The 26958-nt window shown below is 35.7% G+C and overlaps 5 protein-coding genes and 3 long non-coding RNA genes across 17 annotated transcripts; 4 read left to right on the top strand and 4 right to left on the bottom strand.

Annotated features, from left to right (window-relative positions):
* Positions 1-3510: 3510 nt before the first annotated feature.
* LOC135146208 (uncharacterized) lies at positions 3511-5148 on the bottom strand. 3 transcript variants are annotated; one of them, XM_064078368.1, is made up of 5 exons: positions 5046-5148; positions 4370-4562; positions 4148-4315; positions 3779-4090; positions 3511-3672 (listed from the first exon to the last, which is right to left on the bottom strand). In XM_064078368.1, exons 1-5 carry the CDS (start codon positions 5145-5147, stop codon positions 3614-3616), a joined length of 834 nt encoding a protein of 277 aa, XP_063934438.1. In that variant the 5' UTR covers position 5148; the 3' UTR covers positions 3511-3613. The 3 variants fall into 3 exon arrangements, with proteins under 3 accessions (XP_063934438.1, XP_063934439.1, XP_063934437.1); XM_064078369.1 differs by lacking the exon at positions 3511-3672 and having other exon boundaries at positions 3679-3927; positions 3985-4090; XM_064078367.1 differs by lacking the exon at positions 3511-3672 and having other exon boundaries at positions 3679-4090.
* Positions 5149-6332: 1184 nt separating this feature from the next.
* On the top strand, positions 6333-9522 carry LOC135146195 (uncharacterized). Of its 6 annotated transcripts, XR_010283736.1 has the most exons (11): positions 6333-6459; positions 6558-6691; positions 6771-6907; positions 7208-7315; positions 7365-7465; positions 7651-7804; positions 7866-7938; positions 8136-8225; positions 8291-8666; positions 8890-9038; positions 9091-9522. XR_010283736.1 is itself a non-coding variant. In XM_064078354.1 (9 exons), the coding sequence occupies exons 3-8, from the start codon at positions 6794-6796 to the stop codon at positions 9033-9035; spliced, it is 696 nt and encodes a 231-aa protein (XP_063934424.1). In that variant the 5' UTR covers positions 6333-6459; positions 6558-6691; positions 6771-6793; the 3' UTR covers positions 9036-9038; positions 9091-9522. The 6 variants fall into 6 exon arrangements, 3 of the variants coding, with proteins under 3 accessions (XP_063934424.1, XP_063934425.1, XP_063934426.1); XR_010283734.1 differs by lacking the exons at positions 8136-8225; positions 8291-8666 and having other exon boundaries at positions 9091-9162; positions 9233-9522; XR_010283735.1 differs by lacking the exons at positions 8136-8225; positions 8291-8666 and having other exon boundaries at positions 9091-9162; positions 9238-9522.
* A 4973-nt stretch (positions 9523-14495) lies between these two features.
* Positions 14496-15686, top strand: LOC135146211 (uncharacterized). The gene is made up of 4 exons (XM_064078374.1): positions 14496-14833; positions 14931-15070; positions 15142-15381; positions 15556-15686. Exons 2-4 carry the CDS (start codon positions 14971-14973, stop codon positions 15663-15665), a joined length of 450 nt encoding a protein of 149 aa, XP_063934444.1. The 5' UTR covers positions 14496-14833; positions 14931-14970; the 3' UTR covers positions 15666-15686.
* Positions 15687-15760: 74 nt separating this feature from the next.
* On the bottom strand, positions 15761-18089 carry LOC135146199 (THO complex subunit 1-like). The gene is made up of 15 exons (XM_064078359.1): positions 18074-18089; positions 17736-17893; positions 17548-17686; positions 17427-17495; positions 17329-17369; positions 17096-17265; positions 16934-17043; positions 16758-16882; positions 16607-16699; positions 16501-16550; positions 16391-16447; positions 16260-16340; positions 16144-16205; positions 15974-16086; positions 15761-15916 (listed from the first exon to the last, which is right to left on the bottom strand). Exons 1-15 carry the CDS (start codon positions 18087-18089, stop codon positions 15761-15763), a joined length of 1440 nt encoding a protein of 479 aa, XP_063934429.1.
* A 444-nt stretch (positions 18090-18533) lies between these two features.
* On the bottom strand, positions 18534-18702 carry LOC135146206 (uncharacterized). Its single transcript, XR_010283738.1, has 2 exons — positions 18649-18702; positions 18534-18598 (listed from the first exon to the last, which is right to left on the bottom strand). It is a non-coding gene; the product is annotated as an uncharacterized LOC135146206 (long non-coding RNA).
* A 3501-nt stretch (positions 18703-22203) lies between these two features.
* On the top strand, positions 22204-22590 carry LOC135146192 (uncharacterized). The gene is made up of 3 exons (XR_010283733.1): positions 22204-22252; positions 22303-22382; positions 22446-22590. It is a non-coding gene; the product is annotated as an uncharacterized LOC135146192 (long non-coding RNA).
* Positions 22591-22756: 166 nt separating this feature from the next.
* LOC135146210 (apoptotic chromatin condensation inducer in the nucleus-like) lies at positions 22757-24548 on the bottom strand. Its single transcript, XM_064078373.1, has 11 exons — positions 24388-24548; positions 24156-24332; positions 23952-24086; positions 23802-23856; positions 23634-23683; positions 23536-23581; positions 23329-23474; positions 23212-23275; positions 23080-23157; positions 22898-23031; positions 22757-22842 (listed from the first exon to the last, which is right to left on the bottom strand). Exons 1-11 carry the CDS (start codon positions 24523-24525, stop codon positions 22807-22809), a joined length of 1059 nt encoding a protein of 352 aa, XP_063934443.1. The 5' UTR covers positions 24526-24548; the 3' UTR covers positions 22757-22806.
* Positions 24549-24724: 176 nt separating this feature from the next.
* LOC135146207 (uncharacterized) lies at positions 24725-25931 on the top strand. Of its 3 annotated transcripts, none has more exons than XR_010283741.1 (5): positions 24725-24747; positions 25017-25330; positions 25381-25417; positions 25602-25677; positions 25735-25931. It is a non-coding gene; the product is annotated as an uncharacterized LOC135146207 (long non-coding RNA). The 3 variants fall into 3 exon arrangements; XR_010283740.1 differs by having other exon boundaries at positions 25017-25199; positions 25264-25330; positions 25381-25677; XR_010283739.1 differs by having other exon boundaries at positions 25381-25677.
* The last annotated feature ends 1027 nt before the right edge of the window (positions 25932-26958 follow it).

A 26958-nucleotide genomic window follows, 5' to 3' on the forward strand; every position in this document is an offset into this window, starting at 1 on the left:
GGCTCTCAGCTATTTTAACTTGTTTAAAGCTCTATAAAAGGCTTTACGTGGTAGAAGATTTTCGGATGAGAAGGAAATGGGTCCACTGTAGATAAGCAATTGCAAAGTTTTGAAAGATTTATTCTTGGATAAAACAATTGAATGGTAGTTGTGAAATATTAAGATAGATGGAAATTTTTTATAATGAAAACAAAAAATATTAGTTTTTAAAAATCAGTCTTACTGCCCTAGGCTTATTTTTTACAGGACACTTTCGTACCGATTTTTCACAGAAATACGGATAAAACGGAATAAGGCAAATTCTGCTTATTTAAATGTTATTTTTATTAACAGGGAGGTTAATTTATTTGTACTATACCTTCGGATCTAATTAGTTAATTTTCAGATCTTGTCCAATGAGATTTCGTAGTTATTTTTTGCTTTCGACTTAGTAAGTAATATTTATAAGTTCTTGACCAATGATTTCTCTAGCAGTTACTTATCTATATTTAGCAATTTCTCATTTGTGATTTGTGCTTTTGGTTCGTTTTTATGATGAGTTATTTTTTATTTTGTCAAATACTTTTATGGTAATTGAAAAATTAACAAATTAAAGAATGGTGTTCATAGAAAAACCGCTTAAAGTAAGCAAGAAAAATTATACTCGATACTAAACTCAACTGGATAGCTCATGTTATCATGCAATCAAGAAATTTTAAACCTTTATTTTTCGCCCTATAACTATTAAAATAAAACAATTTTAATTTAAAAAAAAAGTTTTTTGCTGGTATAAACACCTATTATTTCCTATGCTTCATTACTTCGCCTTAAATTTATTTTAAATATCGGTATACAAAAAATTAAAAACTATCCGAAATAGGGAACTAGCAATCCTTAGGACGTCCTCTATTCTACACTAAGTGGATACTTTAAACCGCGAATTTGGCATACTACTATGTTCGAACAACTAAAATTTGATTTGACTACCCGATGCCACTAACAATAATTATCATCTTCGCTCTTATAAATTTCCTACTAGTAATACTAATAGTAACTGGATGATAAATAAACACAAATACAACTTATAACCTTTAAACATTTATTTTTTGCTTGGTTTATTTTAATATTAGCTGCGCGAAGTTAAAAGGTTAGCTCTTAGACTCAAAACAAAACGTGAGAAGTAGGCTGAAGGAAAAACAATTTTTTTAAAGCTCTACACCACCACTTAAGAATATGGCCTGGGTATGTGGGCGCTTTCCAAAATTAAAAGCTTAAAACCTGTACTTAAACGCACACTAAATTTCTATTACGTTTTGTTAGATTTCCACTATGCCAAAAAGTGGACGCCTATCTAAAGTAGGCAGAAATTCTTATACAGAGACACTAATACCTTACACGTTCTAATTTTGTCTTTCTTATAGCTTCAAATGGTCTACTAAAACCCCAAAAAAAAGTGACTAGATAGATATGGCTTAATAAAAGTATAACAACTTTTAAAGGCATCAATACAAAAAAAATAAGGAAATAAAATGTGAATAACAAAAACTATTGTACTGAGTTTACAATAAATTTCAATTTTTTTTGGAAAATAAAGAGAGGGTTGTAATAAATCAAGTTTTAACTGAAGAAATAAATTGAAGCTTTCTAATTTTCGCGATTGTATAAAGTTATAGAGCATTATGTAATTATTACACAAAAAGACATATATTTCGAAAAGCCTAGAGGGCCACGTACTTTTTTATTTTACTTTTTTGTTTCGCCTTCCAAACCGTTCGAAAATTAGTTGGTTCTTGTACATTATCGATTAACTTGTTATATGTAACCTTCATATTAAAACCAAAACTTCTTATATTATAAAGAGTGTAAAACTAAGGCTAGATTGCAACACCAAGAGAAAGCACCACCTCCCAAGGTTTTCATAAAACTTTAACTAAGGTAAGTTCGCTTTCTACTTCGCCACTCGATATAAACAATTCATTCTTATAGAAGAAACTGTCAAATTTAGGAATGAGCTATTTATGCCTATAAATTAATAGTTTAACAGCTTGTCTGTTCGGGGATCGTTATGTTCTAATTACCGTTTAAAATAAAATAAAACAATCAAAGTAAGCTACTAAGCCACAGAGTACAATCCCGAAAACGTCGCCTTTATTATAAGGACTTTACACCATATATATACGTATTAAAATTGAGTGGATTTTTATAATTACTATCATCCTGTAAAACCACTAAGTTAAACAATCCAGTTTCTATATTTGAGGCCTTTGGACCTCGTATTCTCGTAATTTATTAAAGCAGTACTACATGTGGTTTCATTAAACTGAGTTCAACGAGACGCTATGGTTGGTGGTTATTTTAACAGCTATAAATGTAGGGCGAATAATGGGATAGCGCACTACTTCGTGCAAATCGTATTATATTTGAAAATACTTACACCTTGTAAGTTACCCTAGCCTAACCCTGCCTTAACCTTAAGCCTGACTTTTCTACTAGAATTCCTTTAAGCCTACAAAGATAAAAAAAAATTAATATGGATTTTTATGTTTATAAATTCCCCTATATCTCGCTTTGATAGTAAAATAGACAATCTTAAGTATCATAGTTTACTTATGAACAGATATATTGACTAAGACAGTGTAAAATTGTAAAACGTCGAAAACATCTCTTCGAATTTTTAAAACTTTAGGTTAGCTCCAATATCATAAAGATCTTAATTTATAGGTTGAGCACACCATATAAACAAACTTAAGGTGAATTTTAGAAAAGAACCATAGAAATTTTGTATGAAGTTCATAGTCGTCTCTTAACTACCAAGCTCTACTATATTTAAATTTTCAATATAACCCCCCCCCCCCCCCTACACCCCAACCAACCAATATATGTGCTAAATCTCGCATTTACAAGTGGTTTACTAGCGTTTACGGTGGAAGTCTTCACTTTGCATGCATAAATTGGTACTGATTATTATTATTTAATACATTCATTATTTTAAGAAAAGTTAATAAAAAAAAATACACTGTTTCAAAAATATAAGAATACAAAGTCGTTACGCTTATTGAAAGTGTTTTAACTAGAACACTGATAACTTTTACACTTAACTACCAACAAACCCTAGGAGATGAAAACTAGAATAATGTAGCCAAAAAGGGAAATATATTATATACTAACTTAAGTCAAGCTCCTTCAATGAAAAATTGACTTAATAAATATTTTTTTTAATTTAAAGGATTTTAGTTCGGATGGCCTCCCTAAGGTTTTTTGTGTTTCTTTAAATATTATAATTTAAATACTTTCTTCATAGCATATTTTATAGACGCTTTAAAACAAAGTAACTAAACCAGAAAGTTTTTACTATAAAACAGTAGCCCAATTAAACCAAACCAATAAAATCGACTCCTTATAGTAAAGCTGCCATGTGGAACCCCAGTACAACCCCTCTGCAAAGAGGACCGAATGGTAAAAAAACCCCCTACTAAATCCAAGTACCTTTTAACAGACATACAGTCCTTTAATTTTTGTAATGTAAGCGTTTATTTTACTAAATAATAAGAGTTAACAAGCAAATGTAAAAGGGCAACTCAAATGACAAAGGTAACAAACAGGTCTACGGTCGATGCAAAGCATACAAGCAATGCTACTTGTCAAAAGCAAACTTTTCTTCAAAAAATTTCCACAAAACCGAAAATAACATTCCTTTTAAATAGTAAAAATTAGATATAGTGTGAGGATATATATTGATAACAAGAAACTTGAACGCCATTAGCAAGAATTTTGGTTCGAAGACCCCTAAAAAGTAGACCTGTAACGCCATCCTTACAAATCACCATGCTAACGGCCTGAGGATACGTTATGGGTTGTTCGTGTGTCTGTTTAGTAGTCTTCACCACCCGGATGGAATTTGAGCACGTGTCCGAAACCATCGAGGAGATAAACCCAATTAGTGCATTTCTTGATAGTTTCAAAAAGAAACGATCGTCGGCGGGTTTAGAAATTAGCGAGCTTAACTGGTTATGAGTAAAGAACCAAGGAAAGTGGCCAACAAACGTAGCTGAAGCAGACGCAAGAGCGCCGTGATAAAGAATGGAAGGTCCTCGCATTTTGATTTTCTCACCTGTTTGCACGTTAAAAATACCTTTATAAGTAAGCACTGGTGCTGTGAGTATTATACCCAGCAGCGAGAGCCCTTTAGGGCCCTGTACTTGCAGAGTAGTCTTTAAAGTATCTATAGGGGTTAGGTTTATTCTCCACAGTGCAGCCGTTGTAGAGGCAGCCATCGTCTTCAGAGCGATAGGAAACCCCTCAGTACTTTTAAAAGAGTCGAGAAGAGAAAGAACACCTGCCGGCATAATAAGAGGAATGAAGGAGAGGTGCAAGACTTCTTCTCTTTTACCCACATTCGCCGCGGTATCTCCGAAGCGGCAGAGAGGGCCCATCAATAAGGCTGGAGCTACTCCCCTGTAAAAGCGCCGAAGCCCCCCTTCATTATAAAGAACACGGAACGTTGTTACAGTAGATGAACCGCCATGACGGTACTGATAATTAAAGGTCGTTCGAAGAGGCATTAATGTGCACACTTGTATCACCTAAAAGATTAATGAAGGTAAAACAAGACGTAGCCACATAGCTTTCAAAATCGATTAAGAGCTTTACATATATATATATATAACGCATAGATGTTACTGTAAAAACTTATACTTTATAAGTAATAACATTAAAGTTATACACAAACTAAAATATGAGAGGTTGTGCAATCATGTATAAATTGAAAATTGTAAATAAGTCGTATAAAAGGTATTAATTCAAAAAGTATAACTCGAGAAAAATAAATAAAAATTTTCTCTTATGTATAACACATCTTTAATAAAAGTTTGTTTATTTAAAATAACCTGTAGCTTATATATATGATATACAAAAAAAAATAAAAACTATTAATTCTTTGTCGTTAACCTTAAACGAAGTTTTTAGTAAAAAGAAAAAAAAATTTCATGTATAGGATTTAATGGCTATTTAAAAGCAACTTTTTTTTGTATTAGTACTATTACATATGGATTGTGAAAAAAAGTTACCATAGCAAGAGCCCCTGGAATACCTCCGCTTAAAGCTTTTGACGAGGAAATCTTCAATATGTCAAGAGTAGATGGTAAACTACCATCCTTCTCTAAAGACATCCTAAACTGTTACCAAGCGGGCTTCGAACAATTTTTTGCTAAGGAGTTTTCTCGACTTCGTGGTGTTAACTGAAACGTGGTTGGCTGGTAGTAGTAGCTCTCAGTTTGAGTGTGCAAACTAAAAAGAAAAGCCCCTGGTAGCAGTACCGACAGGGTGGCCCCTAACGTAGAGTGATACTATAACTTTTCTATGTGCATTAATAGTAAATTTTTAATCACAGAGTCACAGACTGCAGCATTTAGTTAACTCGGCAGTTATACATATCATCCGCTATAATTTATGTACCCCTTACCAGCACTTTTTCGGTTAAAAATATCAAAAAATTCGTAGAGTACCTTACTACCTAAAAAACCAGCCTACAGTTCTGTTACCTTCTTTTCTGCTTTTTTTTGTTAATTTCCAAGTTTGTTCCACTTGAAGCCTCTTATAGCCTAACTCCTATTCCCTCTTCATAGTTTTGACCAGGTCGCTACTTAATTTACTTTTCGTATTGAGCTCTTTATTGTTCGCTTATCTTTTGTCCTCTTAAATCTCTTTTTATAAAGGCCTTTATTTTGGGGCGTTTATTAACTTTATAAAACCTTAAAAACCTAGGGTTGTAACAAATTATGGCAAGGCAAAAATTTTGATACTAATATCGCTAAGACGCTGTAGACACTGTATAGTGATACTTATTTAAAGTTCTATCAAAAAAATTAATTTAAAAAAAAACTCCAAGTAAACAAAAAATAAATAAATAGCCACAACTAACGAAGAAATAACTATACATCAGTAAACGCGAACGAAAAAAAAGTTGAAGAAAAAATTAAGCTGCCTTCCCACCTCCCACCCCAAAATAAAAAACACTATAACCACATCTGTTTAATTATTAAACATTAAGGCGATATATAAATAGATTAATGAAGCCGCTTTCGAATAGGGGTAGCCACAGAGACAGAGAGGATGTCATGTTATCAAGCGTTATAAAAACCAACAGGTGATATAACTAACTATTTTAGCATTTTCAACCCAAGAACCTAATACCTAAGAAACAAATACTGCGAGAGCAAGTTTTAGGTTACCAGCTGCTACTGTGTATTCAAGCTTAGCTCCATTATCGGGCTTGGAGGTAACATTTACATGTGGTGACTGGTCATTTTACTTTTAACTAAAAGACTTAAAATGCAACCTGATTGAATTTTTTATTAACTCGTATGGTACGCACAGCATTTTTACTTGGTTTAAAGTCTTTTTTGGTTGAAATCACTAAATTTTTTCACACTTATACCGGCCTCAACGTTTTAAACCCAAAGAAAAGAGAAAAAATAACAGGTATCGCAGCTTTATACGCGTATATTTATCATTTATCTTTATAAAATATAAAAATTTAGGGTATTAATTTATATTTTAACTACACCTCTTACCTTTAGAGGGAATTCTGTTTACCACTGCAACTTCTTTTTTTATATTTCAATCTTTTAAACTTTGCTTTACTTTTCCCCAAGAAAGTTGTTTCATCCCACTTCGGAAGATTTAAAAAAGAAATTTGAAAATGTGAAAGAAGGTAGTTTGCAATTTTTATTTCTGATCATAAAGGTTTCGATTTATATATTTTAAATGTGTTTCTATATATATATTTACAGAATTTAATAACGTTGCTGAAGAAATGGGAGTCAAAACGCCCTGCATCTCCTTTCACGTTGGCAATACCTTTAATTCATACTCTCAAGGCTCAATTATATTTTGTACTGCAAGTCTTATAGTCTCTCGCCTACTTTTGGTTATTTTTACCCTTAAATTTTTTTTATAACTTTTAATTAAGTATTCGTTACTTAATTTTAAAGTTTTATTTTTTTTGTTGTTGTAAGCTTACTGAAAATTTGTTTTTATAAAGGTGTATTTTGTTAATATTACGAGTCTGTTTTAAAGAAAGACTACATAAAACTAGGCACGTTGCTTATCTCTTCTCAATTATGTATCGGGTTCACTTGAATATATTAAAATAGGAGCGTTAGAACATGATGCTGTCGATACTAATTTCTCGATCTTAGCTTTTTTTTTTAAATTTATTAATTTAAAGAACGACGAGTTGGAGAGCATTACTATGGATAATTATATGGGGAATAATAGGGAAGCTTGGACCGTTTTAAAAGAATCCCTTAAAACTACCCGAAGACAAAACCGCTTTGTAATACAATTATTTATTTATGCCGTAGAGACGCTTTACTGGTTTGCAGGTCCTTTCGCATGAACTGACCCACATTGCGCAGGAACACAGCCTCTTTTGGACTTTATATCAACCTATCAGCTTGTTGGCAGTCCACCAATTATTAAAACGGTTTCTTTCTTCTTTCTTTCTCCGAAATTTAAAGCTCACCACGAAAGCGCTTATAGCTTAGATTTATGAGATATTTAAGTTTATACAGATTCTCTCAAAGCTTTTAGAAATATAAGTATACAGAGCTTTGTGTATATCATCATAGAAGACTAAGTGTATGGAATAATTACTACGTCTGTAAATAGGAAGACTCTTTTTTTTGGGAGCCGCCCATTTCTTTCTCTTCTGTCCGCCTTGCTTATGAGCACATGCAGCTCGCCTTTCCTTTTTAAATATTTAGAAAGTAGGGCGGATACTGCTGCATTGTTTTCCAAAGAGATGTGTCTTGGGGGATTGACTGTAAGCTACTTCATTATTCGATTTTTAGAGATTTTTTTGTTTCCCTTTTGTTACATACAAGCATATTGATCGACTACTCGAGCGCAACAGAGCTATTAGAGCTCTTGTTAAAGCTAATTCTGCTGTGGACTCTGGTATATCGCTAACTTAATGCCCGCGTTTTAAGCTCATCTTTTTTCTATTTGATATTATCTGTGTCTACTACTTCTTTTTTGTATCATCGACTCACAAGGTTTTGTTTTCTTTTTTTTTATTAGTTGAACTGGCGTCTGTAAGTGTATTATTATCTATTTTAATTACAAATTTATTTTGTAAATTATTGCATTAGCAGTTCTCGTTATTAAGGCAATATGACCACTATATATGAAAAAATTTACATCGGGAGATGATTGAGAAAAACTTTCCCCTGAACCTTAAATTTGTAAAATTTTAGATCTATAATTTTATACACTTCTTCCATCTGGATTTCCAACGTAAATATATAAGCCTAAAAAGAGCATTTACGTGGATAATTATCATCTTCAAGATTAACATATGAAAACATTCTGAAGCAGTTCGAAAAAAGTGAATCATTAGTTCTCTTGTTTGACGGACGTCCGTCAGTTAAGGGCGAATCTCACTCCCTTTTGCAGTCTATTGGTCTGCCGGCTGTTGTATGATCAGAGCCGCAGTGCATAGATAGCATTTAACATTTTAAAACTTGACCTTTTAGCCTAAAGTACTAATATTACTTACAGGCAACTGGTTACTGGCAGCACACATTGGTTAAAACTTTCTTGCTCTTTATATATATCTCCATTAATAAGGTCATAAACCGTTCAGAAAGCGATGAGGTTTCTAAGTTATTATTTTTTTAACACAAGTAACCTATTAATCTGCTCTACTTATTAACATTTTTGTAAAAACTTTGAGTGTAGCACTACACCATGTCCTGTACTTTCGTAATTTAAAAAAATATTATTTATAGTTTGTGCTGGTCATTTAATTATAAGAGATATCGGCGTGGCATTTACCATAAATTCTGTACTCAGAAAATTACGTTAGCTGAGGTGGTATATATTGTAGAGTAACTACCCATCCAATAGATACTTGTTTCGGTGAACTATTTTTAACATTAAAGTCTGGGATCCGCCCCTCTGGTGAGCACCTCTTCAGTTATTCTCATCCCTCATATCGAAAAAGAAAAGAAAAGATGCTGAAGTTACTAGATAAATATTGCGGAGATGGATAAGCGGTATTGATACTGACGAGTTGATTTCATAAACTTTTCTAGCACGTGATTTTAGTAGAATTCTGTGCTAAAAATTTATGACAGTAGTCCATAAAACACAGGACTTTTCGCATTAAAAAAAATTATAGTGAGTATATGTGGAGGCGTTCTTTCTTACAATTATAATAATAATTTTTGTAATCCACTTTTTATTTAAGCACAGTTTAAGCCGACTTCATCTTTCCTGTGAGGGGAAAAGGGGTTTCGGAAATATAACGTTCTCTCTTGCTCTCCTTCTCCCACTAACTTTTTTTATCCCGAGCTTGTGTGGTGACGGAGGAAGCTTTTGCTCTAACTCACAGTTAAAATAAATTTTGGTACGGACGCTATTCAAGGTAATGACTGTAGAGTTTAGTACTGCCTGAGTAGATATAGTAATTTTTAAAACCTGTAGATTCTATTAAACTTAACCATAATATGTACTCCCGAATAAATTGTATCTGATAAACTTACTTTAGTATTTTTGGACGATTTTGAAATAGTTCTTTTTTCTTACAAGGTTGCTAACCTTGATTTTAGCAGGGCTAATCTATTTTTAAAAAATTTACTATGCTTAAACGGCGTTTACTTATAATAGAGAAGATAATAAAAATTTTTTAATGCTTATAAAGCAAGTAGTCGCTTTAAAAATAACCATTTTATGTTATTAACCCAGCAATTTTTTTAATAGCTCTCTATGGCGTAAAAATGAAAGTTATTGCTTTAACGTAATATCTTTACTCTATTGTGTTAAGTTACGTGCTGTGTGTCCAACATTTATAATAGTAACGTGATCTTTAAGTTACACATTATTAAATAACAAGTAATACCTTACTAACAATTATTATTGCCGAAGAAGCTCATTTATGAGTCAAAACGGATGTAGCTACCAAAAAAAGCAGCAATTAGTCCTACATTTTGCAATTAAAGTTTTTTTTCTAATAAAACACTTATTAAGTTGAAAAGGTTAAAAGGTGAGGTTAGGTATATTGAAAGATGGTATAACGCTGGGTTCGCTCGTTATTTGTATTCGTTTTCTCAATTAGTAAGCTATTAAAGATTTTAACGATAATCTGTCTATCTTTCCAACTGTGTTATCTAAATTGAGGCGACTATGAGTTTTCTGCTATTTTCTTACTAAAAATATAATACCTTAAGTTCAAATAGAGTAATAAATTAACCCTAAAACATATTAAAAAGTGCTCTTTGTCTTTTTAATGACTAAATTGTTGACTAAGTCAATGATTGTTCGAAAAGAAACATTATGTAATATCAAACTATAACATTAGTAATAGCCTGTAGATTTGGTGCGCAATTACCAACTAAGCATTTAAACCTTTTTTTTTATTGATATTTCCTGGTGCTCGATCGGGTCGTAAAAAGAAACACCGAATTTACGAGCTCAAAAACAGGGTGATAGCGTGCACTTTAGCTTTAATATTGTGTTAAAGCGATCTTATATATATATATATATATTAAAGGTAATTTTACCCCTAACCCATAATATTATATACTTACAGCCCATTGCGCGGTCGGTGATGGCATGAGCCGTCCCAGATTTCGTAATTAATATCATATGACAGTAACCCAGAGGGTTGTAATCTAGAGGACCTGGCCGTAAGACATCGCCGCGAACACACTGTCTCACTTGAAGCGAAGAAACTATTACCGGTGAGTTGTAGGCCCAGGCAGCAGACGCGCATATAATGATTGGTCGGATACACAACACATACAAGTGTCATTTGCTGTGCAACGAGAATTTGCTTCGGGCACAAAGTAAAGGGTAAAGGGTTTGCACCGCCCCCTCAACGTTCACCGCGATATAGTTTATGCGCGGCCACCACGAGAGCTATTGTCGATAATGACCCCCAGGTATTTCGCTTGAGGACGCCAAGTAAAATAACCTAGCATGGGTGATAGCGGTGTAGTGGGCCTCTTCATTATAAAAAGGGCTTTGCTCTTTTCCGCATGAATAGTAATTTTCCAACGACGACGCCAGTTGGCAAGCGTCACTAGGTAGTACTGCAAATGCTGACGCAATAAGGCAGGTGACTCGGACGTGTAACTCTCCGTAGCATCCGCATATTAGGCAATATCCGAGTGTAGGGGTCCTCGGGCTGAGGCACGTCGCGCACATAAAGTGCAAAGAGTAGGGGTAATAAAAGAGATCTTTGTGAAGCTGCGCTATGATTCAAAGTGCGATGTGATATGTACTATCTTACGCCGCACTTGAAGTCAAAGTGCGGCTCGTGCCACAAGGGACGCTATGACTTGAGAGATGAATAGTGTTATTAACTAGTATGTTATATAATCGCGCGGCTCCCGGGCTGGGAGTGGTCTTCGAAGTGAGCACGCTTTGCCCACCCGTATATCAAAGAAGCGAACCTAAGGTAAGCTTTGATCACGTTAATAAGAACAGTAAGAAGATGACGCGCAATTTGTGAAGCAAGCCCTTGGGCTAAAGTTGGTCAAACACTTCCTCGACATCATGAAAGACGGCGCCTAGTACCTTCTTTAAATTGAAATACGGATTCATTTACCCTGTCAAGTGAAGGAGTTATTTTAGTCGTTTTGGAGTGCTTGTCGAAATCCTAATTGGAACTCTGGCAGGGCATGGTTTGCGTAACAAATGCTTTCAGGCGGTGCAGTACAGTCGCCTCAGCAACTTTGGCAACGGCTGACAAGAGGTTGATAGGACTGTATTTGCTTGGCGTAGATGCTGGTCGTGGTGTCTTCGGGAGCACCACAATATTTGCCATCTTCCAGCGGATTGGAAGGGCGCCGAGAGCCATCGTAGAGTTGATGAGGCGGCATAGGCGTTCTACCGCCACCATTGGTAATTGCTTTAATTAACGTCACGTTGGTGATACCATCGGGGCCAGGTGCCCATCACCTCTACATAGCGATAATAATCTCTACGATTCCAACTCTGGTGATTGGCTAAAGCTGTTCTTCGGTATTAGCAAATGTTTAATTCACAAAGCACTTCTTCAGCAACTAAATTAGCAGGTGGCATACACTAAGTAGAGAGGTGACCAGAAAAAAGTGTCGCTTTTTTGTCAACAACATTTTCCGCCACAGACTTACCATTTCCCGCAGTAGGTAACGGTAAACGCGCTCGGTTTTCGTATTTTCTAATAAAACTTTCCCGTTACCGTTCTCACCCGATATATTACTTAGCTTTGTCTTCCACAATCGGTAATGGTGCGCCAAACAGTCCTTTCCAATGCGCCGGTGTAGTCTATTAAGCGCTAATCTATCTTCGTTATCTTCGTGGAGTTGTGACACCGTGGCCACTCGAATAAGGCGTCGCCGCTTGCAGATGAGCGCCTTCAATTCATCAGGCAACCGGTTAAGGCAAAACTCAACTTCACGTGTTGACGTGGCGGTGTGGTATGCCATGGTCAAAACTCCCTCGAATTCCGCAACAGCAACGTCAAGTAAGGCGAAAGATGTTGAAAAGGTTATATCACGAGCCTCAAAGAATTGAGCTCAGTCCGTAAAAGTTCTCGTATATGTCCTCAGTAACTCCTTTTCGTCGCCCAGATCAAGCAGAACTGGCAGATGGTCCGACGAGAGCCCGTAAAGAACTTCCATTGCCGTTAAAATATAAATATTTTTCAAAACAACGATATCCAGTGCGATTGGTAACCCTGTCTTCGCCATGTGCGTTGGGTACTGTGGTCCTAAGACGTGCAGTTCGCGCTCGTTCGGTGTAAGACTCGAGGATTCGGCTGTTTGGATTATTGACACAGCTATTCCAGGCGTGATGCTTGCAGTTAAGGTTTCCACATACACCAACTGAGGAACTATTTATAAAAAGGATAACCATGATTTGAGGTAATAAGTGACCTGCTGGGAGACTTGTAAGCTGCAGTTACCGACGTGGGCCCTAACTGGTTAAATGGAGGGAAACCCCAACCACCTCGATGCTTTGAAGGGCTGGGAAAGATATCACACCGTGTTGAATGTTTTGTCTGACCAAAATAGCTGCGCCTCCGCCTCCCCTATCAAGGCGTCCTAACGGTACGTCCAAAAGTTGCAGAGATTAAATGGAACGCTCGGGAGAAGATGAGTCTCACTGATAACACAGAGAACAATTCCTGCAACTCTTATCCCCTATGTAGAACGCCATCGAAATTCCAGAACAGAAGACGGATATGAAGAAGGGTTTGTGGTCTAAAAACCATTGCAATCTAGACCCTTTACAGTCCCTAACATTGTTAACAGGTTTGGCGCCAATACTGAAAGAGTTGTCGAAGTGTAGGTTGCAGTTGTTGAGGGGGTTGTGGTCTGAGGAATTGTCTTTGTAGCCAAGCGAGCAGCATAGGAAACTGCCGGAGTAACATTAAGAGGGGTCTGTTTTAAAGTGTTGGTAGAGCAGTTTGAGTGGATGGTATAGGCCTACGCGGGTAATGTTTGCAGCCACAACATTTGGCAGTGTGCACTTGACCGCAAGCACAGCTGGCAAGGTTTTCTCGTGCCTTTATGCACCGTGCCGTCAAGTAGCCCTCGCCACATTTAACACATCGGAGGGCTGCAGAGCAAAAACGTGCGCTCTGTCCAAATACCTGACAGCGGTGGCACTTTCCGACTCGATTACCCTTTCAAAGCTCTTCCACCTTGACCTAAAGATATAAAACAGTCTTTAATTCCAACATCTTTTGTCCATCACATCCAGATATATGCGCTAACACCCATCGGTAAAGTTCTCTTCGTGCCTTTCCCATCGACAGGATCCTCAGCGTGCATCCTTGCCACGCGGAGGGGTGGGACGCCTTGCGTGCGTAAATCCCCTTCGACGGTTTGAACGTCAAGATCGCAATAGATTCCACGAAAACCAAACTTTAAAGGCTTGTCTCCTCTGCTAGTTGATAGATGGAATGAGAGGTAGTACTTTATCACGCACAAGCTTAGTGATGGCTAGATACTCGTCTACTGTTGCTGGAATTATATTTCTCCCTTGACGTTTATCCCTAGACTTCGAAATGCTATTAACGCCATTGGCTAGCAGAAGTTTTATAAAATGATTCTACTTCGGTTTTTCCCAGAAAACGTAAGAGAAATCTTATTAATTCGCCTAAGAGGAGGTGCAGCCGCGGAAGATAACTCGGTGTCGCTGGAGGTATTTCGGGCATTGAGAGAAGTATTCCCCATCTCTAAATTCAACGCTATCTTCTTACTCTCTATCAGAAATAATCTGTGTCTTTGTTACTATCATTGAAAATAGAGTATTTAGATATTACTAATAATTTTACTACTAAGGCTGATACAGTCAATATAGGCAATTTACAAAAGTATTATTACTAAATTTATTAATACCACTATTTCCTTTTTTTTCTGTACTATTATTTTTATTGTTACTATTATTAATGTTGTTGTTATTAATTTTGTTATAATTCTTTAAAAGAACTTTAATCATAAAAGCATTTCCTTCACTCTCCTCAAGGCTTCTTCTTTCCAAAGCTCAATGAGTATTTGGAGAGCAGAGCAAGGATTAACATAAACAATTTTAACAGGGGAATTTTCTATCGGCTCTTTTCGTCGTTTAGTTCCGTTTTTAACAGGAGACGTTTTTTCAAGATCAAGATCCTGTGACTTGAATTTCACAGTTGTCTGCTCTTTACGAAGATCCTAAACAAAAGCTCATAAATACGCAATTGTCCTGCGTAAGTCGGCCTCCAGAAAAGAGGAGCCCATTTTATTAAAAATAATCAACGAACACAAGCAGCAATTTAAAAAAAAATGAGAATGTCAGGACACCCTACCCTAGGAAACAGGTAATTGTTTATTAAGGCTCAAGCCCTAAAATTTATAACCCGCGCGGAAAGGGTACAGAAATGTTTTGTTCCAAAAAAAGCTATAACCATTTTTTAGTGTGCTTCAACTGTCTCCTAGCGGGTAATATCTCGAAGCCATGAGTTATAATATCAGCGAAAAACAGATAAATGAATTTAAAGAGGCTTTTTCTCTTTACGATCCGCAAAACCTGGGTGCTCTTCCCATTACAGAACTAGGTTTTTCCTTCCGCTACTCATATTTCGCCGTATATATTATAACGCCCTTTAATAAAATATTTTAATATCAGGAAAACTTATGCGCTCTGTGGGACAAACTCCAACTGAGAAGGAGGTACAAGAGATTATTAGAACTTTAAAAGAGGAGGGAAAGCAGACCATGGATTTCCAAGATTTTCTTCAAATAATGGCGAAAAACATGAAAGACTGCATTCCCGAAGAGAAAGTTATAGAAGCTTTTAAAGTTTTTGATAAAGAAGGAAAAGGGCTAATTAGCGCACAGGAACTTCGTCACATAATGACTTCCATAGGTCAATAATTATAACAAAATATGAAGTGCGTTTCCCATCTAAATTTTTAGGTGACTCTTAAAGTCTTACGCTATAGTTATTATAGTTGTTATAAGTTTTTAATAGCTAGGTCAACAATTGTTTTATGCAAATATTTAAAAAAAATATGATTCTAAGTTCGTTTTAACTCTAAAGGAGAAAAACTCACAGAGGAAGAAGCCGATGAAATGATGAAAGAAGCAGAAATTGACAAAAATGGAAACATAGATTATGCTGCTTTTGTTAAAAAGATGGTTAGCTTGTGAATCTAGCTGGTCCCAACACATTTTTTATAAAAAAAACCAGAGAATTTCATGCTTAATAAATGTTTTAAGGTGAAAGCTCTAAAAAGTTTTTTAGTTTATTTGAGGGCCTCGCTGCTGCCCTCAAGCCTTGGTCTTTTATCCCCACACTGTTCCAACTCGCTTTCTTCTCCCAGTGAACAAGCGTCATTCGCTGGTTCTTCTCGCGATTGACTCTTTGCTTTCTCTTGCAGATACCGAACGGCTTCCACAATCTGGTAAAGAGGTGGTCAGGAAAACTAAGAATCAAATATTAAGTAATGAGAGCGTACCGTCCCGCCTTTCATGAACTCAAATACTGCGGGGTTAGCTTTCGTTAATAAGCGAACGGCCCTAGCAACCCACACTGAGTTGTGCCAAAGAAGATACTCTTCCTCGATACAGGCTGCCCCAAAGCCCGGTTACCCACAAGATATCTGAAGGAGGCGCACAAAAGTTATACCGTCTTCAGAAACTTGTTCTAAGGCTTCCTCGAAAAATTCGTCAAAATCTGGCACAAAATTACTAAAAAGATCAGTGGCCAAGTGAATGGTGAAAGTAATAGAGGCAGGAAGATACTTCTTCTTAAGTTGTTCATAATTCGCCGCGTCCGTTCTTTTAAATAACTCACTCAGTTCTTTAGAGCCCAAAAACGAACGTCTGCAATAACGTTTATAAGCAGTCCGTTCTGGAAGAGCCCAGATATATACTTTCGCAGTCTATCCTCCAGCGTCTGCGTGCGGCGCTCCAAAAGCGGAAACGTTTTACTTTGCATATAACATGTTAGCGCTTTTTTTTCTTTAACTCAAGTTAAGTATACTTTTGTGCATCGAAACTAGGGCAGTTCTGCTCTTTCCACTCGCACCAAGCCTGTCTAACGATATAAGAACGGGGGGAACAATGCTACACGCAGGTTTAAGGGGCACCCGCTCTCTTTCTAACATGTGGGTCACCGTCCCACGACAGCTCTTCCCATGCTGGCGTATTTGGGAAGCCATAACTAGACAGCGCTCGTGAGTCTACCGATGAATAACTTAGTGCCAACGGAAATAACACTGCACAGCCGCAGAGGGGTACCTTTTTAACCCATTCTAAAGCCTCCGCCGAAAGCACAGCGGAGTGGCAAAACTTCGAGGAAGGGTTAAGCAAGAACTGGAAGAGAATAAGCATTTGAAAGATTATAATGGCCCTAAAGACGGGGTCTAATGGGGGTGGTAACCAAAGCGATTAACACTAATCCGTCAAAGAACCACCTTGTAATTGCAGGCCGATAAGACGGCGCGACGTCAAAAATTTAGGGTACATGGGCAAGGGGGTGACATCAATGCCAACCACATCAGCTTCGGGTGGCGTATTCACAGCCCTAAAAAATCCGTAGCCGAAAGGCAATTTGCGAGGAGAAGGAGGCTTAAAACCTCGCTTTTTCGTGGGATAACGTGTCGAGGACAGCAACAGCGCAATGCTGAAATTCAGCAAATTGGTGGGACTGATAACAGTTGGCAGGGGAGCTAAAGTAAGTCTGTAGAAGCCAAAACTTTTTGTAAAACTCATGATCCACAATCACGTGGCCATCCACGTCTTCCAGCTGCAGAAAAAACAAAAGTAAAAAATTCATATGGCGAAAAAGTTTTGAACAAAAAAAAAATGCCTTAACAATTGTTTCAGGCAGCTCATTCTTTTCACTGATCTCTGTAAATGGATGTCAAGTATATCGCAAAATAGGCAGAAAAGTCTAGTAAACCGCACCATCTTCGTCGCTCTTAGCATCAAAAATAGTGGTGTTATCTACATTAAATTCGCCGTATTTATTGACCCCTTGAATCGTTAAATGTTATAAACTGGGGCTCGAAGCATGGGAACCGGAAACCTGACTGCTCGGAAATGGGGAAAAGTTTGGACAGAAAAATCAGTACGCGACCACAAAATTCGGTGTGCTGGGTTTTAGAAAGCCTCTGCAGCAAAACATTACAGATTTTCAGCACCACGTGTCGGTCGTTAACTGAAAACTTAACGATGTATCAATACTACTCAAGTAGAAAAAAAAAGTAGTAGTACCTTGGGGCTGTTCCAGACGGGAAGGTAACTCTCCAGAAGAGTAAAAAGAGGCTCACAGACGTTTACAGGAAAGGCGTCGAAGAAAGAGGCCAGTTTGTTTACTACAAAAAAGGAAGGTAGAAGCTCGTCATCTATAAAAGTATTAGAAGTAGTTAATACTTGTTAAAGACGTTTAAAACGCCGTAATTTGCTGTGTAATAGCAAAAAGTTTATATACCATATTTATAAATATAAACAATGGATATTCAAAATAAACAAGGTTGTTTAAAATAATTCGCGAAAAGTAAAGCGTAATATTAAAACTGGACAGAAAAAGGGTATATTTTTGCCCACACAACCAAGACTGATTGTCATATTCTAAAAAAACTCCCAGGACTAATAGTCGAAATTATCAGAGAATAGTTAGTGAGTACTTATATTCGTATATACAATATACTCCAGTATTTTATTAAAACTTAAAAGTACAGAAAGGAAAAAAAAAAATTAAAAGCCACAGCGAACATAGAAGACCTGACCGAACACATTCTATAATTATTTTTAAAAAGTTTGTAAGTGCTCCAAAGCTGACAGGAAAACTTTCTTCTAAATCCTCTGAAATTTCCGTAAAGACGTATTTTAAATCTTGTTGTGCTTCACTTAAGCCAATAAGTTCTGCTTATAAGAGTCAAAGCACAAATAAAGAAAATATAGAAAAGGCAACCGGAAACACTATTAACAGAGGCAACCAATTTTTCTACCTTTAAAAGCGAGTAACATAATTAAATTAATAACATTGAAAAAGCAAAATAAAAAAAGTTAACTTATTAATTACATACTATTTTCTCGAAAGCCAAATCAGAGTTTACAAAGTCCCAAATGACAACCTTATAGGTAAAAAATATTTAAAAGTCAACTTAGCAAGGGGTCCAAGGACCTTTAGCTTGGTGCGTCGATTAACTATTTCTGTCCACATAGTTTTAATTCTTGCAGACAAGTGCCACGAAGACAAACAAAAAGCAACGATTCCATTAAACACCACCCTATCTAGAGTAGTAAAGTTCTTTTACAAGGGCCAATGTAATGTGCGTAGCAGGCGGATCAACGGGCGCTATAGGGTTTCTCAACTATATAGCACCGTAATCACTACGCAAAACGTTGTCAAAAATTAAAGACAAATACCTGCAAAAAAATTCTCTAGTTTTATTTCATTGTTCAAAATTTATGTATGTAAAATTGATTTCAGAAAGACTTTTGAAAACTTTGTTTTAGTAGGAAGCTACCTGCGAATTTTGTTTATTAATCTACAGTTTCCCACGCATTGGCTAATTAATACTAATAATGAAAAAAGAAAAAATGCGTAATACTCTTATATTAAAAGATTTATTACTAAAAGGTCTTTTATTTAAAATATGGCTCGTCGTTTATACCAACTGGAGCTGTTAATGACTCTGAGTTTATCTTAAATTTTAATTCTTGCAGTTATGACATTTTTTCACTACGTTTTAAGTGACGCAACAACACTACTTCAGGGTACCTATAATTATCAGCTTAAGTTGTACATATGTAACTAGATGCCGCCCTAATCACTAACATATGCACCATATCTCTTACAAGTCAAATTTTTTCTAGAATTTTTTTGAAATGTGCATATTCGACTTCTAAGTCACCAGTCTTAGCGTTTAGCATGTGTCCTCTACTATTAACCCCAGCCTCTTCTAGCGATATTAGTAGGTTCCCACTACACCAGTATTGATAAGAGTCAGCGACTTACCTTAGTGCTTAAGAGCATTAATAAAGCGTATACTCAAGTATGGGTTTGATATAAGCCGACAAGCACTTTTTGGTATGTGGCCGGGGGCTTGAAGTAAGGGACATCCAAGATCGGCTAAAAGCCCTTAGTTTGGATGTTGATAAGATGGTGTTAAGGGGGGCCTCAAGTTTACGCGTCATGCCTTTTACTGCTGAGCTACAGCGACGACTCTTCTCTATACAGGTAGGACGGCTTTCCGTGTTTGCCTGTTTTGAATCAATTTTTTTATTGTCAATTTTCAATATTTTTTTTTTTAAACAGTGTATGATCAATTAAATTGACTACTATAGCGAACTTCACCGGGATTTGAAGTTTTAGGGTACTCTCTTAAAGGTTTTAAAAATATTTAGTTAGCTGCACATTCGCACATATAGATTTTTTAAATAAATTTGCATATTGTGTCACGCAGCCGTACGCTATATATGGCTTATTCTTATGTATATGTAATTGTATATTAAGCTTAAATGCATACGTACCTTATCGTTTTGGTATAACTTAACTAAGCTATCAACTTTGCCTTTAACTATTTTCTTTAGCTTTTTTAACTGCCTTTTCTGCAATCCAAATATTATGTTTTTACAATATATTAATAGGCTTGTTGAGTGAAACACAATAGAGACTACTTTAATATAAATTAAACAAGTTGTGGTTGGTACTCAATTATAAGCAATTTTTGAGTAACATTTCGTTTTTATGGAAAATCAGTTTGTAAGCACTGTAGTCAACCGTAATCTTGTGAAAGAACTAGCCCAGATCTTCATTTGATGAACGGACTTTTAATTAACGTTCTTAACTTGACTAAAAGAATGATTTTATTTAAAAAACTTGTGCTAACCCTAGGTCAACTTTCGTTTTGCATGTTTATTTTGTTATATGCTCAAAATTATCTACTTAATAAAGAACGTGTTGACTAAATTGAATCTTTTTTAAATATTTTACTGATACCTTCCTTAACTCTACTAGTGTGGTATTAGTAACTTTATATCAGTACATAACTTTTAATCATTTTCTAATAGACGGGTGACCCTTACCACTTTGTAAAACTTGTTGCCCTTAACCCGAAAAGATAAGCTAGTAAAAAGTCAACTATAATATATACCACCCAGTAATTAATGAAATTCTCTAACTTTTTCTTTGGCGACATTAATTTTTATTTATTTCGTCTAGTGAGACTCTTTAGGACGACGCAATTTCACATTGTTAGATTATATATACCGTAATGATTTGGTTGTTTTCCGGTTAAAAAATTTAGTGTCAAAACTATCAGTACTGGATATTTTGAGGAATCCTGTCTCCTTGAGATGGCGTCCACCCTTTAGCGTAGTCAAATCTAGCAGGTAGGTGTAAGGTAAAACTTTTTTAGTACAGTAATTTTACTTAAAAGACATAGTAAACAAAAAGATGTGAAGTCTGGTATTGTAAAATTAATTTTACTATAATTATAAGCATTTGTGAGCTGTACACTGCATATACGTTCAATGTATACAATTACTTAAATCGCAACAGTTAGCCGAAAAAGGTACAATTTCTAACTCATCTCACTTCCATCACTCTGGTTTCAGTACTGGTTAGTCGGCATTAAAAACCGCTTTTCGTATGGCTTTAAGCGTCATTACACTCTAAGAAAAGAAAAAAAAATTATCTCCAGAAAAATTTTCAAAAACCAAAGTTAGACTAAATGATGCTTACCTGGTTATTCTGGACAGTGCAATGTTTACAATATATGTCAATGGCAATAAAACACCACAAGCTGCGCAGAACTCTTTAAAGTTAATGCATGTCTTAAGGTGGTGCCCTACTTTAAAACTTTAAGTAAAACATGAAATAAAGAACTAACACAACTGTTTAGTGCCTGCGCTCAAGTCTAACAGAAGCTAACGTGATAAGCATCTCTTGCACGTTCCTCCCGTAACAAATCCTATTGGTATGAATGCTCTAACTGTCAAACACGTGTATGACGTAAGTTCTGCTCCTAATGTCTAAGCTGGTTGCTTCTTTGCCTGCATTTCACGTTGAAAAAGTACTACAAGAGGATTCTGAATTAAAAAGCTGTGTTTTACTAGGCCACTTTAAGTTAAATGAAGTAGCTGGAAAGGAAGAGGAAAAAAAATGTATAGCCATACTAGAAAAACAACCATTTCAAACTCAACAATTAGATTCACTACTCAAATTTTTTAAAGAAGGTAAAGTTAAGATCCATTTTGAAAATGACATTTACACGAGCACCACAATTTACCCGGAAAATGAGATTTGCGAAACACAAAGTGATTACAGGAGTCCTTATGGTATAGTTTCACGCTTTATATATCCAGCAGATCTTCTTCATATAAAAAAGTATTCGTTTCAACCTTGTGAAATCATTGAAGAAACCAAAAAAGTTTATACCGAGGTTTCTTTGTTATACAAACTTAAATTCTTTTTTGAGCTTCTTTTATTTTCAATAAAAGGTTGTAGAAAACTTTATTCTAAGTCAGCTAGAGAGAATTCAGTGGGTTTACAATATAATGAAAGGAAAGGCTGAAAGGGAGAGAGTCTTTTATGAGGATAATCACTGTGTTATTCTCCCCGACCTAAAATGGGTTGATGAGCCCAATGCCTCCCACTTATATTGCCTGGGTTGGTATGGCGTAATAGCACTGCTAGGCTCTCTGTCCTACTGACTTACTTTTATAAGTGCTCTCGAAAGATAGAAATTTGCGTTCGCTGAGGGATTTACGCGGCTGTCATGGTAAGCATAGTGGAATTCCATATTTCACAGTTTTTATATTATAAGACTAGTACCAGTTTTAGAGCTTATTCATGAGAAGGCGTCAAGTTCCATAAATAGTAGGTATAAGCTACCTAAAAGTAAACAACTGGTACGCAAGTTACATACCGCTCTTTATTTTACGTTGCTCATCTATAAATATACTTATTCTTAGTTTTTTATGCACTACTGTCCGACTTATTACCAACTTCATATTCATGTGACGAACGTGGACAACCCCCACCGCGGTGCCAGCGTGGGAAGGGCGCATTTACTATCAACTGTTATCGAGAATCTTAAGTTATGCCCATTTTTCTATAAGGAGGCAACTTTAACTTACGTTTTAAGCACAGAGCACCCTCTGTATATCAGCATATTAGAATACGTAAAATCGCAAAGATAAAAAAAAGTACAAAAGCTGTACATTTGGTTATTGACATTAAAAAAATATCTTTATTTAATTTTTTCATTCTTCTATTCAGAAAGTGATAGTTGTAATATTGCAAAAGTTTAAGTTGAGCATGAGGTTATATTATTTATCTGCTAGCTTCTGAGACTTTTCTCTTGTTCAACTACAGTGTGTTTAACAGGTTTAGCTTTAATAAAAGCAAGGGAAAGTCACAAAACCTCGATTTGTTCGGGAGAGTTTGGCAGCCAGTACAATTTGGGCTCTACTTTTGTGACTTTAAACTTGGCTAGAACCGCTGTAGTCTCAGTCTCGTGTCTTTCCGATCTCAACAACTCCTTTCGAGAACGTGTAACTACTTAAAGTTAAGCAGTTAAACGGCCCTAAGAAGCAGCTGGCTTACCGTTAAGCTCGAAGCGAGTTTTCTTTTCTTCAACATCCCCTTCTTCTAGAAACGACGCCCTTAAAGGTTCCCGTTCCTCTGCAAAAGTCATATGATACTGAAAATAAGCTTTAAGGCGCAGAGAGCTAAAACCCGAAGGCCAGCGCTTTCCGTCTATTGTCATTTGAGCGTTGGCAGCAGAAGCAACTTCCTCATACTGCGAGTATAAAAATAATAATAATCTAAAACGACGAACTTGTTTACAATAACCTTGACGATGCAGTGAGACTTTCTATCGTCAATCCAAAAAGAAGATGGGTCATATTTTCCAAAAGAAGATAAAAAAAGTTTCAAGTCAGGAAGACGCAGAGGTCTTTTAAAATTTTCGATGTGGACGTAATTAAAGTTTCCGACGTCTCGAAAACAGAGAGATGCGTTAAAAAGGGGCGGTAAATAGGTTTATAGTGAATAAAATACTATTTTCCGTGCTGTAATCTTCAAGTCCGTCAGGCAACTCACGCTCCTGTTTCAATGTTCTTTAATAGGCTTATATGTATATAAATGTGACAACTTACCTCCATAGTCTCGACGATTTTCCCTCGTTTATGGTCAGGAGGGAGAGCGCCTAGTACAGTAAAAGGTTCGAATAAGCAAGCATAGAAAAACTAAGCATAGTTTAATTAGCTTTCTAAACTATAGCTGAAATAAAGACCAGAAGACAACTATAATAAATTAAAAGCAACTCTTTTCTACGCCTTTTGTCCTTTTCTCAGAAGATTCTAAACATTCTTCCTTTTCCTATTAGAAAAAGAAAGCATTATCGGTAAATTCATAGTAAAAACTGTAACTCTTAATAAAAGAGATAAGGCGGCGCACTTTTTACGAATTGATACCTTTCCACCAATTTTAGAAGAAGCCTCTGAAATAGGCTTAAACTCGGCGCTACAAAAGCTCAGTACAGAACTTGAAAGGTTATAATTTTTCAAGGAATTATCCCCGCTTTCCGAATAAACAGCACAAGACGAGATCTAAGTAAAACTAAGCTTACAAAATTATATATACACCCATTTATAAACTCTTATAGCAATATCAAGTACATCATGATGTCTGTTATCTCCTAAAACTTGTTTTTCTCCTTCTGAGTCTTTATCGGGGAGCAAACTTTCAGAACCCAGAACATTTTCTGATGAAATTGACTTACGGTCAAGTTCTTGCGAATCTGAAGCTACGTTAGAATTTTTATCTGTTTTAGGATCCGGAGAGTTTGACAAATGCTATAATAGTAACAAGTTCAACAACTCTCAAATAGAATCAAAAAGCTAATGTTGCCTGTAGAATAGCGTCAATGTAAAATTTTTTTGACTTTCTCGACTTCGGTAACTTAATATGTCGAGCCTTACTTTCTTCAATAAGTTCCGTAACTCTTAACTTCATAAGGTCTTCCTCGTTAACCGTAAGCTCGCGCATTTTCAACTAAAATCGTACAACAGGATATCTACCACAAACCAAAAAAAAACCTCCTCGACGACGGCTGACCTCAAGCAAATTGTGCAACTAGTTGCTCATGATTTGAGTTGGGGAAAAGAACGTGCTCGCAAGCCACATTATTTATTTGTTGAAAAGGTATAAATATTTGATGGTTACAGTTTATGTAAACTTTGCTTTGCCTCTCTCCCGTCTCCTCTATCAGTTCGTGTTTAACTTAAATTTTAAGCTGTCTTGTTCGCTAGTTACTCTCTAGTTTGCTTTTGCTATACTATCAATTTATTTACAGTAATGTTATATTTCTTTCGTTTGCACACCAGTAAATTATCCAATTTTAAATTGTTACCTTTTTTTTTTGTAAGCAAGTGACGACGCTATTTCTTTTCATAACTATATATGATGATAAATACATGCACCACCGTCTGATGCTTTTAAATTCCTGTCAGTTTTTTATAACCTACTAATTTATTTAGGCGCGTTGGGCGACTTTTTGCTATTTACTGTCTTCGCCATTCTCCTTTCCTTTGTCAGTGCATACTTTTTTTTTCTTTACTTCCATGAGCGTGATGACATGTTTTAATCCATTCTTTGAAAACTACTGGAGTAACAATTGCGATTTCGTGAAGTCTTATTACCCTCTGCACTTGTGGCAAAAAGTTTTTTTTTGCGCATATCGTAGGCATCTAGACTTGACCTTTCGCTTTTTGTTGCTTACTGAAGGTGGAATCTTAGAAGTGTTTGTGCTTCTTTAATTTTCACTCTTCGGTGTTTTGGGACTGAATTAACTGTCTGACTTTATTTTTGTTAACGCTTTTCTTTCTCACTCTTTGCTTCTAGGCTTTTTCTATTGTTGCCTGCGCTTCTGGGGCTCAAGGTTTTTAGTTATGTATAATCATAAAAATTAGTCTTTCTCGTGATGACAGCAAAGATAGGGACAACTGACGGGCATTATGCTGAGTTATATCTTATTAACATGGAGACATGTTATGTGACTGAAGTTTAGATTGTCACTAGCTTAAAACGATTATTATTATTTTTTAGTTAACTACTTTCTTTAGCAGTTGTCGATATGCCATTGAGATTTAGTTTTATGCCTGTATGGGAAGTGCTATCCTTTGCGTACCAGTCTTTTGGGTATGTTAAAATTTTTTTATTGAACCAAAGCTTGCTTAATTTTTGAATTCTTTGAAGTTTACGATTCCAGGTTTTTCTCTAAACTTCTGGGTGGAAGTTTTAGGACCGCAAACTTAAAGTAGTTAAGTCTGTGGTCGAAGTATAAGGCGGGCTACTTCAATACTGTAGAGTAGCATCGGCGTAAAAATGGGATACTTTGAAAGACTTGCTTTATAAATTTTTTGAGATTTTCAAAATAAAATTATTAATTTTAACACTGTTTAGCCTGTTCCATTATTTTTTGGAAGGAGTTAGCGTTATATACGAATGTATAATAGAGTAACTTGTTTATTATATAAATTTGGGGGGTACACCACTCCTTGCTGTACGTTTGCAAACATTTAATTATTAACTTTGAGAGATCAAATGTTAGTCTCGTAATCATAATTTGAGAGCAAAATAAGCTTTACTGTACTCGATTAATGTTGTTTTCCCTTCTTCTTTTCCGTCACAATAAAAGTTTTAACACATTCTTAGTCAATTTCTGGGTTCGCATGATTTGTTATTCTACACGAAGTCTTTGACAATTCTAAGAATTTTTATTGAAAAGTTTCCCTAAATTATAATTTTGGATTCTACCACTTATTAAATTGCCATTTAATACTATTTTTACTAAGATTATGACCTTCTTTATTATTTGACTTTTCTAGCTAAATTAACTATTAAAGGATTTATATAGTCGGTAAATAGTAGTTTGTAAGCCCCTGTAAACTATTATTCCTCCTTTTTATTTAATCTTTTACAGAAAAGGGGAAAACGTAAGCCAGTGCCTGCTTTTTGTTATTTCCTTTTCCCTTTTTCTTTCCTTCTTTAAGATAGCCCGGTCATACCTTTTAAACCTGGTCTGGTCTATAGTAAAAAACAACTTAAATGTTAATAAAATATCTTTATTAAAAAGGGAAGGTCGATTTGTTTATTCCAAAGATATGAGATTTGTCCTTTTTTAAAATTTGTTAAGGAAATTATTAAAATCATGTCCATATCAGAACACAAAAGTTGTAGTTTTTACCTCAATTACTTTAGAGCTGAAGCTTTTAACTATACTTTTTCGAGGAGAAGCTTTGTAGCCTATATTTTATTTTAACTAGTTCGTTAGCTTTATTAAGGTTAGGTTGTCATAAAATGGCCTATCGTATTTATTATAACCCTGAAAGAAAGGATGGCTAATATTATAAAATTTACTAAAATTTAAACACATACCTGGATTTTACAAAAAATTGCTAAACTAAGTTTACATAGCAC

Source organism: Zophobas morio, unplaced genomic scaffold (genome assembly GCF_036711695.1).
Source record: "Zophobas morio isolate AGI-343-1 ecotype UQ-CSIRO unplaced genomic scaffold, CSIRO_AGI_Zmor_V1 ptg000215l, whole genome shotgun sequence".
NCBI classification, from domain to species: Eukaryota; Metazoa; Arthropoda; class Insecta; order Coleoptera; family Tenebrionidae; genus Zophobas; species Zophobas morio.

Coding starts and splice junctions, on each gene's coding strand:
- LOC135146208 (XM_064078367.1), bottom strand. CDS start 5,147: ATGTCTTTAGAGAAGGATGGTAGTTTACCATCTACTCTTGACATATTG. Junction 4,563..5,045: donor TTCCAGGGGCTCTTGCTATG/GTAACTTTTTTT, acceptor TTAATCTTTTAG/GTGATACAAGTGTGCACATT. Junction 4,091..4,147: donor TAAAGGGCTCTCGCTGCTGG/GTATAATACTCA, acceptor ACGTGCAAACAG/GTGAGAAAATCAAAATGCGA.
- LOC135146195 (XM_064078354.1), top strand. CDS start 6,794: ATGGGAGTCAAAACGCCCTGCATCTCCTTTCACGTTGGCAATACCTTT. Junction 7,466..7,650: donor GTCCACCAATTATTAAAACG/GTTTCTTTCTTC, acceptor GTCTGTAAATAG/GAAGACTCTTTTTTTTGGGA. Junction 7,939..8,889: donor TAATTCTGCTGTGGACTCTG/GTATATCGCTAA, acceptor CCCATCCAATAG/ATACTTGTTTCGGTGAACTA.
- LOC135146211 (XM_064078374.1), top strand. CDS start 14,971: ATGAGTTATAATATCAGCGAAAAACAGATAAATGAATTTAAAGAGGCT. Junction 15,071..15,141: donor TCTTCCCATTACAGAACTAG/GTTTTTCCTTCC, acceptor TTTTAATATCAG/GAAAACTTATGCGCTCTGTG. Junction 15,382..15,555: donor TCACATAATGACTTCCATAG/GTCAATAATTAT, acceptor TTAACTCTAAAG/GAGAAAAACTCACAGAGGAA.
- LOC135146199 (XM_064078359.1), bottom strand. Junction 17,370..17,426: donor TGCTAAGAGCGACGAAGATG/GTGCGGTTTACT, acceptor ATCCATTTACAG/AGATCAGTGAAAAGAATGAG. Junction 16,551..16,606: donor ACATGTTAGAAAGAGAGCGG/GTGCCCCTTAAA, acceptor ATCGTTAGACAG/GCTTGGTGCGAGTGGAAAGA.
- LOC135146210 (XM_064078373.1), bottom strand. CDS start 24,525: ATGCGCGAGCTTACGGTTAACGAGGAAGACCTTATGAAGTTAAGAGTT. Junction 24,087..24,155: donor GAGATAACAGACATCATGAT/GTACTTGATATT, acceptor AGTTTTACTTAG/ATCTCGTCTTGTGCTGTTTA. Junction 23,475..23,535: donor AGATTACAGCACGGAAAATA/GTATTTTATTCA, acceptor TCTGTTTTCGAG/ACGTCGGAAACTTTAATTAC.